The sequence below is a fragment of the Lepidochelys kempii genome, chromosome 6 (genome assembly GCF_965140285.1).
Source record: "Lepidochelys kempii isolate rLepKem1 chromosome 6, rLepKem1.hap1, whole genome shotgun sequence".
NCBI lineage: Eukaryota > Metazoa > Chordata > Testudines > Cheloniidae > Lepidochelys > Lepidochelys kempii.
The window spans coordinates 60950387-60967378 of record NC_136385.1 but is presented as its reverse complement, the minus strand read 5'-3'; the positions used below and the strand labels follow the sequence as shown (position 1 = coordinate 60967378).

The 16992-nt window shown below is 43.2% G+C and overlaps 1 protein-coding gene across 12 annotated transcripts in view; it reads right to left on the bottom strand.

Moving 5' to 3' along the window:
* The window catches only part of ATG13 (autophagy related 13), a 49639-nt gene that overhangs the window by 29666 nt on the left and 2981 nt on the right, over positions 1-16992 (bottom strand). For 11 of the 12 annotated variants that reach the window (XM_073348218.2, XM_073348221.2, XM_073348217.2 and 8 more), the window contains exons 2-6: positions 11433-11514; positions 10423-10503; positions 4016-4135; positions 3340-3386; positions 2129-2269 (exon numbers count right to left, since the gene is read on the bottom strand). In XM_073348218.2, the coding sequence (XP_073204319.1) occupies positions 2129-2269; positions 3340-3386; positions 4016-4135; positions 10423-10503; positions 11433-11501 (458 nt within the window). In that variant the 5' untranslated portion in view covers positions 11502-11514. The remainder of the gene's footprint in view (positions 1-2128; positions 2270-3339; positions 3387-4015; positions 4136-10422; positions 10504-11432; positions 11515-16992) is intronic. The other variant, XM_073348220.2, reaches the window with a different exon arrangement.

The following is a 16992-nucleotide window of genomic DNA, read 5'->3' as shown; positions in this document are numbered from 1 at the left end:
CTAAAATGCCATCAAATTATGGGACCATTCTGAAAGCTAAACTAATGGGCATAATGTTGGCACTGAGCTGGGTAGGAGATGCGTGACCAGCTACAGCTGCAATTTTATCTGACTCCTTGTCAGGCATTATGACAATCAGAACAGGGACTTTGGAAAGTAGAATGACAAGTGAAATAACGTTTCTAACTATGGAAACAATGCAAGCAGGTGTCTGTGTAACAATAGCATGGATTCTTATGCACATCAGAATACCTGGAAATCAGATGGCTGACAAAAGGATATGAAATGGCTGACAAAAATACCATGTGGAGGTGGATATTAAGATACCCTTAAGTAGAGGAGAATTTAAAAGTGTGATCATGAATAAGCTTGCAAAGGAATGGCAAAAACTATGGGTCAAGGAAACAAAGGGACAAAGGTTTTATGACATACTCAAAAAATTGGAGATAATACTATATGCCACAATTATCATAATGTGAAGTAGTCATTTTTAGAGTGTGTTAGCAGGTCACTGTGCGTTAAATAATAAGTTAACCTGATTAAAAAGACAAAGATGGGCTGAATAATATGCACAAAACCAAAGAAACATGTTCTATGGCATTCTGGGCAATAGTCTACAGAAAGTAAGTTTCTTCATAAAAAAAATGTAGCTGGCTTGGAATCAAAAAAATTTCCCTGAACGGAAATGGAATGATTGGGTGGGGAGGGAGGGATAAAAAAAATGGCTAAAATGAATGGAGAAAGTGGCGGTCATAGCCTTGTGGGATGACACTGCTGTGCCTCAAAAAAACCAAAAACAAACAAAAAAAACCTATGACAAAGAAGGGGGTTGCAGGGAGAGAGTCTTTCAGTTGTTCTCTGGGCACAGAGAAGTGGGTAGGAGGAAACCTATGAGGAAGAAAAAGCCCTGGGATCCCATCCTGTCCCTGGTGGAAGGGATTTACCCACAGGAGTTGTAGGCAAAAAAGCCTGTGGAAGGCAGAGTAGGAAGAAGCCCAGGGAAAGAGCAGTGAGGGTTGAGACTGCTTAGACCTTGGCTGCTGATTATAGGGTCCTTGGGCTGAAACCTAGAGTAGCAGGCAGGCTCAAGTTCCCCTACCAGCCACTGGGAAGTGGCACAGGACTGGTGAAGGTGGCATCTGGACAGTTGGTCTAGCGAGATACTGATACACCAGAAGGGAAAAAACTATATAGTGATCTGGCCAGATGGCTGAGTCATGAAGAGAGAGCACCCTGAGTGCTGGAGAGTGAAAAGGACCACAGGGCGAGCAAGTGGCAGAAGGGGGCAATAGACCAGACTAGAGTTTATCCCCAGACCCAGCCACAAGGAGGCAACCTCAATGGTGAGTGAATCCCGTTGAACTCTGTTACCTGCACATTAAAGAAACAAGCAATGTGGGCAAGAACAGAGAAAAGATGAGAATTTTGTTAAACCTCACAACTTCTGTGCCAATCATGGTAACAAACCTGTGACTTTGCAGTAGCTTCAACTCACCACCCCAATGCTCTATACAACCACTTCCTGAGGTCAAAAAGAACGGGATTAGGCCAGCAACCATCCTACCTCAAGTTGTGAGCCCATCAAATCTCACAAGCTAAGTAGGGCTAAGCCTGATTAGTATTTGGGTAGGAGACCCACAGGAAAATCCTAGGAGTGGCGGGAAGTGGCAGTGAGGATTTAAGAAATGACCTTCTTCCAGAACTAGCTTTTTAAATTGTGTTCTGCATGAATGTACTTGAGTGTCCAATTTGTGCATGCATTTATTGTGATTCTATATAGGTCTTTGGTAATTGTTTGCCAGAATGACCAGTTACGCAATTAACTGTTCAAGTGCATGTACAATTAGTGTGTGCATAAGTCACATATACATTTACACACATTTTTAAATCTGTTCTCCAGCATCCCAGGGTGGGTTGGCGAGCTGCAGCTGGAGGCGCTGTGCTACAAATCAGGTAGAACACTGAAGGCCTGATCATTAGGGATCTATCTATCTTCTGGCAATTTTTGCATAAGTTTCAGATATTGGCTTTGGTTTTTCTAGCCAAATTCCAATTGAGTAGCTGGATTTTGTGTGCCTAAAAGTCTCCTACTGTTTCAGTTCAGACACAGAATATCAGTCTACATTACCTGTACAGTATTACGTATTCATGGCCCTGTTTCCTGGAAAGTCTGTAGGCTGGAGTCACCCTGGTTATAGCAAGCAAGGACTTCAGCAGCAGAGACAGCCTATTGTACACAGTGTACGAAACTTTGATTTCTTTGTCACACCTAGAGAGCACATAGAAGCAGTTAGACCAATGTTTCCAGCCAAGCAATGCAAATTTACACCAAAAGGGAGTTGGGCCAGTAATCTAATACTTGCTTAAGAGTGAAAGACAGACCTGAAATAAAGCATCAGGATGGTAATCTGTATCTGGGCTAGCAGGCCAAGACTCCTATTCCAGTCCAGGACAAACAGTAAATAGTGATTCTGTAGAACTCACTGCTGCAGAAGGTATAGGGCCTTGTACTAGAGAGGGGTAACTTTAGCATAATTAACATTTGTAGTTCCTGGGTAATTGAATTTCATGCTTGACAGCACACACTGATTGCCACAAGGGACCAAGAAAGAATTAATTTCTAATCCTCTTCTCTGACGAACAGTAAGCAGCAGGAGAGGGGCATTGTGCATGGGGGAGGGGCTTGTCTCTGAAACATCACGAGTGGTATGTCTGACTTGAAAGACCAATGATCTAATATGGCAAATCTTACATTCCCTTGTTACTTCTCAGTTTTGGAGAGGGTGGGAGAAACAAAGAATACAAAAAGCAAGAGCTATGAAAAAGCAGATGACAGTGTTTCCCTTTAACTTAACTGATGGAAAGTACAAAAGCAGGACTTAATGCCAACTTTGCCTCCAAATTCCTTTACACACACATCTTGAGAATCAGTGTCGGGTACATAATACTGGGATCCTGAAGGGCTTATTACAACTCTCGCTGCACTTGAGAAGAGAATATTTTGTCTTTTTTCTCCTTCTCCATGGTCTCTCCATTCCCACTAGGCTGCTGCTCATTGTGATGTACATGTCAGGGTGCATGCCAGACAGCACAGGACATTGAAGCAGAGCATGACAGCTCCAATTGCTGGTTAAAGGCCCCTCATATGAACCTCTCTGGAACACCTTCTGATCTGCCCTTGGCAACATCTTGGAATGCTGTTAAGCTCTTCCCCATAGCTTTTCCAGTTTCAGGTGAGGTCCCCTGTGTGCTCAATCAATCATTCAGTCAGCCAGGAAAAACTTGCTCATTTGATTAAAAAAAAAAAAATAAAAAAAAAATTGAGGAACACACACTTACTTTTCATTCATTTCTAGACACCAGATTTCCAGCTCCATGGAATCTCCCTGCATCAGAGAAAGGATCAGGAACATAGCTCATTTAAAACAAACAAGCTCTTTCACATTTCATTAAGAATCAGTTACAGCAATGTAGCTCTAAGGCAGTGGTTCTCAGCCTGTGGCCCAATCAGCACAGAGCTGCAGCCCATGTAACATCCTCAGGGCCATACAAGTAGTATTGGATGTGGCCCACAATGGTAAATAGGTTTAGAACCATTGTTCTAAGGGAATGTATTTTTCCTGACTCTTGATTCTTTGTAAACAGATGGTCATTATTTCCTCATTATATGCATGTGCTAACAAGGACAGGACCCAAAGATATCTTACTGTGGGACAAGGGAGCCCCATAAAAAGTAGGATGGAGGCTGTACTCAGGACATGCTTACATCAGAATGGCTTAGCTCCCAAGGTGAGCTAATAAGCTGATTTTGCAGCTCTCCCACTAAGCGTTTGGCCTCACCAATTTGCAGTGAGATTTCCCTTTAGTTGTAAAATATGTTCATTTTCAGTGGCATACTAGCACACTGCAGGTCTAGAGAGATTTTTACATGGCCTTGGGCAAGAGAATAAGAGCTTAGGCAGGTAATTTAAGGGGCAAGTCAGCAAATGGTGATGTATCTTGACTGGGTTCTTACCTCAGAGGTTTTGAGAGAGATCTCTACACACATTGACCGTCCAACAGCAGGTAGCTGTCCTGCCAGGGCTTTCTTTGCTTCATGAGTTACCTCTGGTATATCTTTGATTGCCAAGTTGAACTGCAAAATGAAAGAACTTACTTTATTTTTCAGATTCCTTTGGAAAACCTGTCCAGTGCACACTGCAGACAGACTCAAGTTAGAGCAATCTGCTACAAAACAGATTAAAGAGGTGCCCACTCTAACAGTTACAGAACGGACTATTGAGGGTGAATACATATTTAAGCCTGACAGAAGCCTTCTGTGAATTTTAAGAGTCTGGTCTGATAAAATTTAACAGCGTAAGCATAAGTAGAACTGTGCATGTGTAAGAAATTGCAGAGTAATCATGTCTGTGAGAAAACAAAAAGATAAACTAAAAAGCTAGAAAAGACTCATTTGAACTAACACTAAACCTGTACTGACAGGGGAGGAGAGTTAACGTGGAAATGAAAGACTATGATGTATGTATAAGAAAAGATAACAAAAAGTTATACATAAGTTTGTGTAATACAGCAAGGTTGAAGTGGTATTCTCCAGTGCTGGAGGTGACTGATGAAATTGTCCTGATGAGCTTCCCACTTGTAAGTAACTGACCACCATGTGCTGAGTGTTTTGCCTTAATAAAGATTTGTTATACCCCTCTGCTGAGAAAGTGAATCTCATTCCAACGTTCTGGTGAGCTACGCAGTTTGTAAATTGGGCTAACAGCCAATATCCCAGGGACTGCGACCTAAGGCTATTGAGGGGTTTAAGGCATTTTTAAGGGACAGCGGAGTCGCTGGAGAGATATGTAGACAAGACATGGTGGGGGTTCCCTTAAGGAGATGGACACCCTTACAAGACAGAATCTGCTTGAAGTGGGGGCTAATGTGCTTGAAAGCAACTTTTTCAGCAACAAAAAGGTTGCTGAGAAAAGGGTAAAAGACACAGTTCAGGGTGAGATAGCGACCACTAGAGCTTTTGAGAAACAAAATGGAGCACTGAAACTGGAATTCAGAAAATAAAAACTCAAGTTAAAGAAATGCAGAAGGGTGAGACACAAGAACTGATAGACAAGGTCACTGAGCTACGAACTTTGACTGAGAACGCTCAAGAATGTGAGTTTCTTAAGGAGCAGAATGATGTTCTGCAACCACAGCTAGAAGCAGTGCAATTGGAGAATACAGAACTGACAGGGGCTTTTAATCAGACAGTGAAACTTTTGGAAGAAGGAAGCATTAATGAGCACAGTGTTGTATTGTCTAAGGAGGCTCCACCTCCTCATAATCCACTTTTTCCTTCCTTGAGCAATCTGGACTCTAAAGCTGCTCTTATGGTGCCTGTTCCAGTGGAGCCTATAATCATGTCCACAGTCCAAAACAATCAGGGTGGTACCTGTTTAGAGGTGAAGGTTAAAAACCTTTTACCAGAGGAGATAGCCATACTGCAAGAAATAGCCCCTTGCTCCAGAAGCACGGAGGAAGTGTTGAAGTGGCTTCTGAAAACTAGAGAGCAGGTTGAATTTTGTGATCTGACTAGAGGGATAGGAGAGGATTTTACAAAAGGGAGTTGGCTCTGGGGTTTGGCTACGTATTCCACAGGGCTAGAGAGGCTGGATATAGTGGCAGTTGTTGTGTGCAGAGCTTATCCGAGTTTTATTCTGGTCTGATGCAGCAATCACCACCGTTGTTGCTGTTAAGCAGAAACCTAAGGAGCCCCCTGCCAAACACGAAGAGCGACTTTTTTTTTGCTTGTTCTCTGGTCATGAATAATCCATTTTGTGATGATTCAGACTACCCACAACTTGTTATCGATGGGCCACTTCCAGAGGTTAGAGAGGCAGTTAAAATGGTATTTGAGAGGGGCTGAACTAATGTTCAGGTTGAAAAAGCAAAATATTTTTACCCCCCAGGACATGGTGAAAAGCACAAAGACCCTGTGGATGAGGCTGAAGCATACAGGATTGAAAGTGGCCAGGAATGCAATTCCAAGGGTAGTACAGAAACCCCTGGGTACGGTAGAGTGTGTGGCAGAGAGAAAGGAGGTGGTTGTGAGCACCCATGGATCCCCTTTTATGAGGAAGAGAGGTGCAATGAGGAACTGGAGGAGGTGGTGTGGAGGCTCCAAGAGGTGTCCTAGGGAACAGGGAGCAGTCTGCTGGCTGGAACTGCTTCATCCGTCCCTCAGTAGGGATACTGAGCCTCCTCCCACTCATGCAGGATTCTTACCCACTTCACCTTGGATGAGTGGGAATGCCACAACGTATTATCAGTTATAGGAGACATCCATAAACATGCTTTGCTTGATAGTGGAGAATCCGTCTTGTGACAGGGTTGGGCCAGATGGCTACAGGAAAGTGATAGAAGGCAGATATATTAGCCCCAGGTTAAGTAGGTCCTTTTTCCCTGGGTAAGGTAACAGGGAAGGTTCCAGAACAATCAGGAACTTTCTGGAAACAATTAAGGCAGACAGGCTGATTAGAACACCTGCAGCCAATCAAGAAGCTGCTAGAATCAATTAGGGCAGGCTAATCAGGGCACCTGGGTTTTAAAAAGGAACTCACTTCAGTTTGTGGTGTGCGTGCGAGGAGCTGGGAGCAAGAGGAACAAGAAGCTGAGAGTGAGAAGGCATACTACTGGAAGACTGAGAAGTACAAGCATTATCAGACATCAGGAGGAAGGTCCTGTGGTGAGACTAAAGAAGGTGTTGCGAGGAGGCCATGGGGAAGTAGCCAGTGAGTTGGAGCTGTCACGCAGCTGTTACAGGAGCCACTGTAGACAGCTGCAATCCACAGGGCCCTGGGCTAGAACCCGGAGTAGAGGGCGGGCCCAGGTTCCCTCCATCCCTCCAACTCAATACCGGAGGAGTTGAACTGGACTGTGGGTTCCACCAGAGGGGAAGGTCTCTGACCTGTTCCCTGAACCACTAGGTGGATCAGCAGAGACTGAGGGGATTGTTGTTCTTCCTTTCTGGCCAGTGATGAGGATAACTGAGTGAATGGCAGATTTGAGCCACAAAAGTGGCCAAACTGAGGGCTGCCGTGAACCTCCGAGGCGAGAAAATCTGCCAATAAGCACAGGACCCACCAAGGCAGGAGGAGGAACTTTGTCTCAGTCTCTTTAACATCTAGAATTCAGGTGGGGCATGGAATGCAATAGTGTATTACCATGACTGGGGCAACAGGACAAGAAACCACTTTCTGTCTTACTAAACCCACAGATGTCAGCGTAGCTCACACTTTTGTGGCCCATGATTCTCAGGAAACTGCAGGCACAGCTACAAAATGTGCTAAACTAAAAAAGGAGTACAAAAGGCAGAGAGAAACCTAAAGCTGCAGAATACATTGGCTGAAAACATTTCACTCTGGGCAAAAAGGTAAAAAGTTTACAATCCCAGAATTTAGCCTTGGGAAATGTCCTATTTCACAATGAAAAACTGAAGTGGAGTGATTTAAGGAAAAGCAAGTTGGCTGAGACTCAGAAAAGAATAAAGAAATCAAACCAACAGTAAAACAGAATGTTGCTAAAATACAGCAGTTAACAGAGGCCAGGCCAAAAAAAGTCTCACCTGTGAAAAATGTATTAAAAACTGAAATATAAAAATAAAATGTGAGCTGCTTCATTTAGGGGGAAGCCCAGTGAAAAATGAAGTTATTTTTATGGCCAAACTTCTGGCAAGGAGTACGAAGTGGGAGACCAGGTACTTCTGCAATATGTCTCGGATAAAAAGCCATTTCCAAAAGCCAGCTGGGAGGATCGCTACTATGTAACAGCCAAGGCTAGGTTGGTCACCATGGGAGGCATAATCTGCATTGCATTGGGGTCCACTGAATTTGTGATACAGCAGAACAAGATGGTGACAGTGCACGAGGGGGAGAATGCCACCCTAGCCTTATGGTTCCTGGGTAATCATGCAGGAAAGCCAATGTTCTGATACAGACTGCAGAACAGCCAAGGTGGAGGATCCTGCAGCACAAACAACTCTCAGGAGCACGGATTCGGACGTGACCCAGGTAGGGACAGTGTGTTTAAATGGGATGGTAACAGCTAATCTAAAAAATTCATGGCATGCAGTTAACACATACAGGAAATATTAGAGTTAATTTAGCAGCTCATTGAGCTACCGCCCAGGAGCCTAACATGCCAGACCTTCTCCCCAAATGGGATTAAGAATGACCAAAGTACCACTACCACTCCTGAACATACTGGAGTAACAATGCCTCCTATTCTAAAATTGAAGCGAGATGATGATCCATCCACAGAAGCAGAAACCGACAATGGATTAGTAATAAATTGTGACCATCAGACTACGTATAGTAATGTATAGTACCAAATGATACCTGCAGTATTGAATTTAACCAATTTTACTTTACCACAGGAGCTCTGTCATGCAAAATATGCGCACTTCTATATGTGACTGATAGCAAAAGCAAGGCAAAATTTCAAACAGTCAATGGATGGGGTGGAACTGGAGGAAATTTGATGGCCTGAGATGTGAAAGAGTCAGGGGGAGAGAGAGATATAGAAACAGTAATAGGAGTTGGGGCACTGGGAATATCAGCATGGAATCATACGGATATCACAGTATTGTGGGAAGAAAATCAGAAAGTGAGAGTTGAATTACAAAACCTTTTAAAGTGAAAAGAACAGAATGAGGCTATGGGGAGGATTTAAAGGATGTTTAGGATGCTAGAACAACAGGATAGGCGTTTAGGGAAGTGGAAGCAGCAATCAATGAAATGGAAAAATTACGAACTATCTTAATGTATCAAAGGTTCATGGTATAGCAGCTTCCTAATACTGGAGCTACAGGGAGGACTAAAGGAAATTCAATGGGGGTGGGAGATGCTAGTTCATAAAAATAAGATGCTGGAACAATGGCCAAAGTAAAAAGTATATTGGTGCACAGTTAGATGCTACTCAAGGATCTATTATGCTGAGAAAAGATGCAAGCTTGATGAAACGTGGCTCTTTCCTATGGTACTAGCAGTAGCAGCGGCCACAGGATTAAGCGAGGTATTGAGAGTGTCTAGCGTCTAGTCCATAGGTACGTTGGAACCAACCATGGCAGGTTACATCTTAAAGGAATGTCACATCCTCGGATATTGATAAGGATGTGTGTAGGAGACTGGAAATTCGCAGATACCTCATGTTGTTCCAAGAGGCCTGGCACTTGGTTATGTCATTGTGATGTACTGCATTGCTGGCATGTGGGTTCACCTTGGATGAAGAAACCTGAAATTGTACAGTACAGCTGAGGCAATGGGACAAGATCAAGCCAAGGTTGCAAAGGCTGGAGAAGGTAGCCACATGGGTCGGACACTTCCAATGTGGGACACAAACATGTTATGACTGCCAATGTTTTGCTTAGTTCCAAAAAAAGCTGCCCACATAGGGGAAAAGATAATTTTTGCAGTTCCCCAGCATGAGATCCACAATATACCAGCTGATGCCCCTCTGACTGATGCTACCCTAGACTATGGTACAGCTAGACAGAGTCAGATCATCACTGCATTTAAATGTGCAGGCCTTAATGAGGAGACACCCAGAACATTTGTTGACCTTCAGACAGGACAGTCAAAATATTCAGAGCGATACAGATACACTGGGTTATGCTCCATGGTGGGAATTAGCATATAATAGCAGGGAACATCCATGGATATGCATGACATCAATGGAGTTTGTAATTGTTCAAGCCATACTAGCAGTGAAGTTAATTGCATTGATTTAGACGGTTAGGAGCTTGGTTAGACAGCTGGGAAAGAGAAGAGAGGTATATGAAATACAAGCTCCGATGAAGCCTTAGGAAGGATTCTGTGGCTTCATGGTGGGGTATGTTGGCGGCAAAGAAACTGATCACCACTTGCTGAGTGTTTCGCCTTCATAAGGATTTGTAAGACCTACCTGCTGAGTAAGTAAATCACAGTCCAACACAGGCAAATCCCAGATTGGCTTAAATTTTTCATATTTACTAATAAACATTGTTTTGGCTCTTATTAGATTCTTGTACATCGGGTACTAAGGCAAAACACACCCCTCTGTCCTCACTTAGTTCTTGTATGCACCCATGGAGAATCCAGAAGCCCCCCATTACCCTTATAAACCTCACCTCTTATGAGGGCCTCAGACCTCTGAATGAAGAGGTAAAGACCCTCCTTCAGAACTTAGATATGAGTCTTGGTCATCTGGCAGAAGTGACTGGTGAGAGTCACAAACCTCTCCTGAGCCTGGGAAGAGGTCAGGGTACTACTGTACATGCTGAGATGTAAAATCAACACATTGTACAGTATTGTTTTTATATACTACTTGAAAGTGTTCCCCATATTATCAGCATGATAAAGTAGATGAGAGAGAGAGATGAGATTGTTATAAGTAACATGACTTTACCCAGTCAGAGCCTGTTGGGGAGGATGATGATCGAGTACAGATTTTCTCTCCAAGTCGGGCCTGGACAATCACTTGTACAGTCTGAAAGAGAAAGCCAAAAATGCTCACTGATTTCTAGAGCACTCTAGGACCCTCAGCCCACATTGCAGGCCAATCCAGGGCAGCTGGACACCAGTTAAATGATCTCACTTTTGGGAAAGGATTAGGCAGAGTTTAGAACTCAGGATCAGTGGGGTTTGCTAATCTCCTTCCACTATAGTCACCTAAGGTGTTACTTGTAATAGCAGCAGGTAAACATGTTTTGGACAGAAGCGTGCTTTTAAGTTGACCATGTCCCTGTAACAATAATAAGGAATCACTGAAGCCATTTCATAATCAGTGGTCACAGCATTTGAACCAATTCTACCAAAAACTATGGAACTTCATCCTGGAGCTGGAGATACATAAAGAAGTAACCTGGGTCTATCAGTTGATGCATTTATAGCTCATCCATCACTGCAGTACCTACCTACCTAATCAGGACAGGGAACTACTTAGAATTAGGGGTTTCACTTTTTAGTTATCTGTGAACGTGTAACAAAAAGTATTTAGCTATTATAATTTTAAGTACTATATAAGAACCTAGATGGACAGAAAGAAGATCAGGACTCGGCAGGAAATACTACTTAAGTGAACGGAGACTTAAACTTGTCCAGGCTGCTTGATGAAGTCACACCTAGTCAATTTCACAGGGGCAAGTGGCACAGAGCTAACAAGGGTATTCGGGACCCACAATTAGGCTTTACAGCAGGGAAATTTTCTGAAAAACAGCTTTTTTCTGGAAAATAAATGTGTAAAACAGGAATCTTCTATCTACATTTACCTTCAGTTCTTCTCAGTTTGGTTATTAACAGATATACAAGCCTATAATTCTATCCATGGGGAGTTTTGGTTTAACTTCAATATAAATGAAGGTGAATTCAGAGGAGAGGATTCCTACCAGTGTCCCAGTACCAAGACACGGAAATTACCTTCAGAGCAAAAAATTTGATGAACTTGTCCAGGTCCTTCCTGTCCTGGGAGTTGAGATCGGTGTCCATTGCACATGAAAATCTGAAACGCATAACAAACATGGAAATAAAACTTTCACACACCCTTCTACTTTGGTCTTGGGATTTGGAGCAGCTGCTTCAAAACTTTGGGCCACATGATGGGGTACATAAACCCCACACTGGAGAGGAAGGGGTTATGGAGCTGCTGGGGGCCCTGGTGGCCCCACCCCACTGCTTTGGCAAAGTTTGCCCAAGCAGGAGGAGGAGCTTAAAAAGTGAAGTAGAGTAGCTCACTGTCAAGCAGATAGTAGAAGTGAGCTGATCCGCATTCTGTGGTCTTGGGAAGCAGCACCACAGGTGCTCTTGCTGCCTGAAACCTAGCTATGGTGGCCTGACCAAGCCTGCAAAGAGGGGATGGGAGATTCTGAAGGTCTGAAATTTTATCTTTACTCTGTGGGAAGAGAGGGGAGGTATGAAGTGACCCAGGGAGGCAGTTGTATTGCACCTCAGGGTGCAGCACTTAGCTGCCCACCCTTGGGCCTTGGATTGGAAGCTGGTGCTGGGGGTGGGCTCCCCTACAAAGCCCTAGAGAGGGACAACTGCAGAAGTCTATCCTTTGATGGGGAACCTAGCTGGGAGAAGATCCTGAAGATAGTCCAGACTCTTCTATGAGACCCTGACTCAAGGAGGAAGGTCTGAATCCCTCACTTGATTCTGAAAGCCTCCCTGTTACTAGGCTCTTTATGACAGGTTTCAGAGTAACAGCCGTGTTAGTCTGTATTCGCAAAAAGAAAAGGAGTACTTGTGGCACCTTAGAGACTAACCAATTTATTTGAGCATGAGCTTTCGTGAGCTACAGCTCACTTCATCGGAGGCTCACTTTCTTCAATAATTTGATTTTTCAGTCAAATTATTGAAGAAAGTATTCCTGGTCCTATATAGAAGGTGATCAATTGTGATAGTCTAGATTTCAGATCACAGGCCACTGAAGCTGTTGAAATTCATAGCACTGAGATAACAAACCAGGCCTGTTGGTACTAGGATCCTGGAGCTGCAACTGTCTCCGCTCCATTATTAGCAGGTACTGAAGTCATACATAATAGGTAATAGTAGCTCTGCCTCTGGAGAAAATGGAGTCTGGCTACTAGCCCCTTGCATAGGCTGACCCTGATCATGGCTTCCATCGCTTTATTAGTAATGTTCTCTAGATTGCAGGTTTAGCTACAACTAACTGTAGGATATATTTTACCAAGTAGAGGTGAGAACCCCACAAATCCCAAGTTTCCTTGTGTGATGGGCTGTACAAATGCCACACCAGAGCGGAAGAGGTTTAAAAACTGCTTTGGGCTTAGAACTCTGAAAAAGTGCAAAGTATGACTGCTGTAAAATATCTTTGCATTTCTGAAGCTCCTCTTATCCAGAAAGAGCTTATCATACAAATAATATTTATGGACCACCTTGGTAATCACTGAAATGCAGCCACTGCTGGGGTGGGAGGCATGGGCAGTTTCAGAGCACACAGCAACACTGCACAAAAATGTAGCACCAGAAGAATATTATCTGATTGAAACTACCTGGGGGGAAAGAATGTCAGAACACAAATTACAGTTTGATTAGGGCACAGAGGATAACCATCCTGCTCACACAGGAAGTGCTGTATGATCTTAATGACCCAAAGTGGCCAGAACCTTCATCTTACATCTCAACTGAATAATGATAGTAAGCATGTATTTTCGTTAGTGCTCTGCAAACGCCAATTGAAAAGAGGCCACTTCAGCAGTACAGTACTATACTGCCCCATGTTGGGGTAGCAGATCAGCACTGACTTAATAGAAGCCTACCTTGCAATTTAAGGTGTAGTTGTAGTGTGGGTAGGCATACCTGTCAAGCTTAAAACTAGCTGGAACAGGCAATATTAGCATTGAAGACATTGTGGCATGGACCCCAGTGTGGGCTAGCAACTTGAGTATGTATCCAGGGTCCCCAGCGGTCTTGTACTCGGGCACTAGCCCACACTGAAGCCCATGCCACATCTTCAGTTACCTGTGTGAACTAGATTAAAGCTAGCATGGGTATGTCTACCGCAGTACAGCTACAGACCTTAATCTGCAGTGTAGAGGGAAGAGAACTGTCTACTGAATGATCAGAGAGGAAAAGGAAGGTCAGATTTGTATTCATATTGCCCCTCGAGACTGGCACTGTTCTTATAATACTCAATGAGCTAATATGAAAACAATTGGTGTAAATCAGTTCGCATTAACTTGAGAGAAGTGACCTATCTTGTCAGAAGTCACTAACTCCACTACTAGAAGAACTAGACTCCATTCCCCGACCCAGTCAGGCTGGGCTTGGAACCCAGTCCCTGTAGTGCAAGAGAGGATGTGAAAGGAAACCTGGCATCTGAGCCAAATCCTTTCTGGCCCCTGGATGTGAGATTGATACAGGAATCAATGATTACCAAAGCCCTGTCCTCATTTGCACAACTCTCTTGTTCTGGTAGGAACTGGGAGTGCTTCAGAAACACCACAAAAAGGCCCTGGGGGAGGGAACAGGAATGCTCAGCATAACTCAAGAGTGACCTCTCTGGCCAATTAAAGAGCAGTGTAAATTGGCTTTGTGTAGGAAGTCTTTGCTCAGTAAGAAGGATGGTGACACTCAGATTATTAAGATGAGAAGCACGTTATAAATAACCAAGAGAAAGTAGACAGATTGGTCTTGAAGGCAGAGTGAAATGAGGGGCTCTTGTAAAATACTTTTGAGTTGGGAAGTACCCCTGTTTGATAGCTCTCATAATAAAGAACCCCTGCTGGGGAAGGAGGGAACCTTCTGACACTAGAACGGGTATATCACTGCAGTGTACGCTATTGCTACAACAGCGGTGTGACCCTGGCCTCAGAACATGTTATGATTTTTAACATGCAAAATGTTCTAAAGAACACAAGAGAGAGAAAGGAAGTGGCAATTTTTAATACTTTATAGCTCAGCCAAATCTGAATAGACTCTCATGGGATAAAGGTACTTGTGTAGCCAAATATCAAAGATCTACTGGAAACAATGAGCTTCTAGAAAAAGGTCCCAATAATCCTTTGTAATAGAAAGTGCTGAGTAACCTAACACAGGAATCACTACCAGCCCCTCTATATTACATGGGTGTTTGAAAATTGAATGTTAATCTATTTATTCTGTTGTTTTCTTAACCTGAGACTCAGTCTCAAATAGGTTTCAGAGTAACAGCCGTGTTAGTCTGTATTCACAAAAAGAAAAGGAGTACTTGTGGCACCTTAGAGACTGACCAATTTATTTGAGCATGAGCTTTCGTGAGCTACAGCTCACTTCATCGGATGCATACCGTGGAAACTGCAGCAGACTTTATATATACACAGAGAATATGAAACAATACCTCCTCCCACCCCACTGTCCTGCTGGTAATAGCTTATCTAAAGTGATCATCAGGTTGGGCCATTTCCAGCACAAATCCAGGTTTTCTCACCCTCCACCCCCCACACAAATTCACTCTCCTGCTGGTGATAGCCCATCCAAAGTGACAACTCTTTACACAATGTGCATGATAATCAAGTATCATCTTCTGAGGACGGTTAAGAGCAAAGTAGAGGCCAATTCCTTTGCCCAGTTTGGGTTGAGGTGTAGTGTCATTGTTACCTGTGAAAGGACAGAACTGACAGTTATATATGGAACCTGCTAAGCCCACCTGCCAACAAGAGTAACACTGTGTGATCATCCCAAAAATCTAGCCATTACAGTATATAGAGTCAGGCCATGCCTACGCTGAGAAAGAACCTAAACAGATATGATTATTCTGCTTGTGTAGACACTCTTATTCCAGTAGAGGAGAGTCTTTTTGGTTTAGCTTAGGAAGTGTTTTAAGCTAAACTGGGGGGGGGAAAAACCCCACCCTTATACTGGAATAAATGTCCACACAGGATTTATGCCAGTATAACTAGAACTATGTAGCTGGTAAAACTTTCTGTAAACAAAGCCGTAAGTCCCAGCAACACAGCATCTATACGGTATGCAAGCATGGTATCCATGAATGTGTGATCATATTTGGTCACTCAAATTCTTTTCAGTTCTCTATTAACTGAAAGAGGAAAGCAGGTCTCTGAATTTTTCTTAGCAGTGAATCAGCAGCTCCACTGACCTACAGGGCCAGGGATTCATGGCTCAGAGCTGGTTGAATTGGAGCCTCTTAAAATATTCAGATTTTCAGATATAAAGTCCAACTGTTCTCTAAACTTTGCTGCAAACTCTTCACTTTATTTTTCCAATGTCAAACGTCTTTAAAACAAACTCATTTGTGCAACTGGCACTTAGATTATGCCCCACAGCAAATACCTTGAATTACTAGGTTTAAATAGAGAGATATTTCAGCATTAATTAAACTGCCCCCCACCCCACCGGCACTGATATAGTTAGCTAAATTTAATTAGCTCCCATCCAATTTCACATTTTCTGAAATGGTCTGTTGTAGATTTCACACATTTTCATTCTATTCCACACAACAATAATTTATGTCTATCTAGCTCCCCACATCTAATCTAATTCAGCTCCCTTGACTTCTTACTTTTTAGTTCATCCTGCCTGAGGGATTATTTTAAGGGGCTCTAGTAATAAAACTGCCATATGCCTTCACAACACCATGTAAATAAAGCACTTCCTTGTTTTTACTATTTTGCAGTTATTAGTTTCAAAAAGGATACTATCAAATTTACGATAGCCTCTTGCTCCAGCAGATGCCCCTTTTCATCTACCTTAATAATAAGCAGTAAACCTCACAGAAAGAATCCTAATTAAGATTCCAAGTTATTCACAATGTGTGCGTGTCACTCACAAAACACTTGAAAAGCCATTCCTCCTTTACTTACTTGCCAAGTACCGAGTGCAGGATCCTGTTCTCTTGGCAACAGTTGATGTCACCAGCACCAAAAGTGGAGCAAGGAGCACAGGACAATGCTCCATGCTAGGGGACTAACTTCAGGGGAAACACTGATGCCAGAACTTGGGTCCTGGCAAGTCTAAAGCATGTCATTTGATGATTATCATGTCTCCACATGTGTATGGTAACACCTGACCATTAGCTCATGCCTGCTGAGGCTTTGTTATACAAAGATGAGTAACTCTGTTCCATTTCTAAAATGAGTTTCCCTGCTGGTAAAAAGAGCCAGAGAGAAAGCTCTAGAGACAGAAGTCATCTGTCTAGTCACAGAATTTACCTTGCTTCCTCACACTGGCTACCATCAAAGTGCCTAACCGGACCTGAAGGGAACCCCTCTAAAAGTGGAAAGGAAGGTTGGCTCCACCATGCCCTTTCAGTTTTGACCCCTTTATTTCAAATGCCCACAAGGCCTCACAGTTAAGTGCCTATTATGATAGCACAATAGCTAACCATATTGCAAAACCTAGGAGTGAGACCACCAATTAATTTCACTCAGGCTACTGAACAGCCAACAGATAGTAGTACCTTTTGGTCACTACTAATCTGAGCCACACTTTAACCTGAGACCTACAAGTGAAAGGTTCC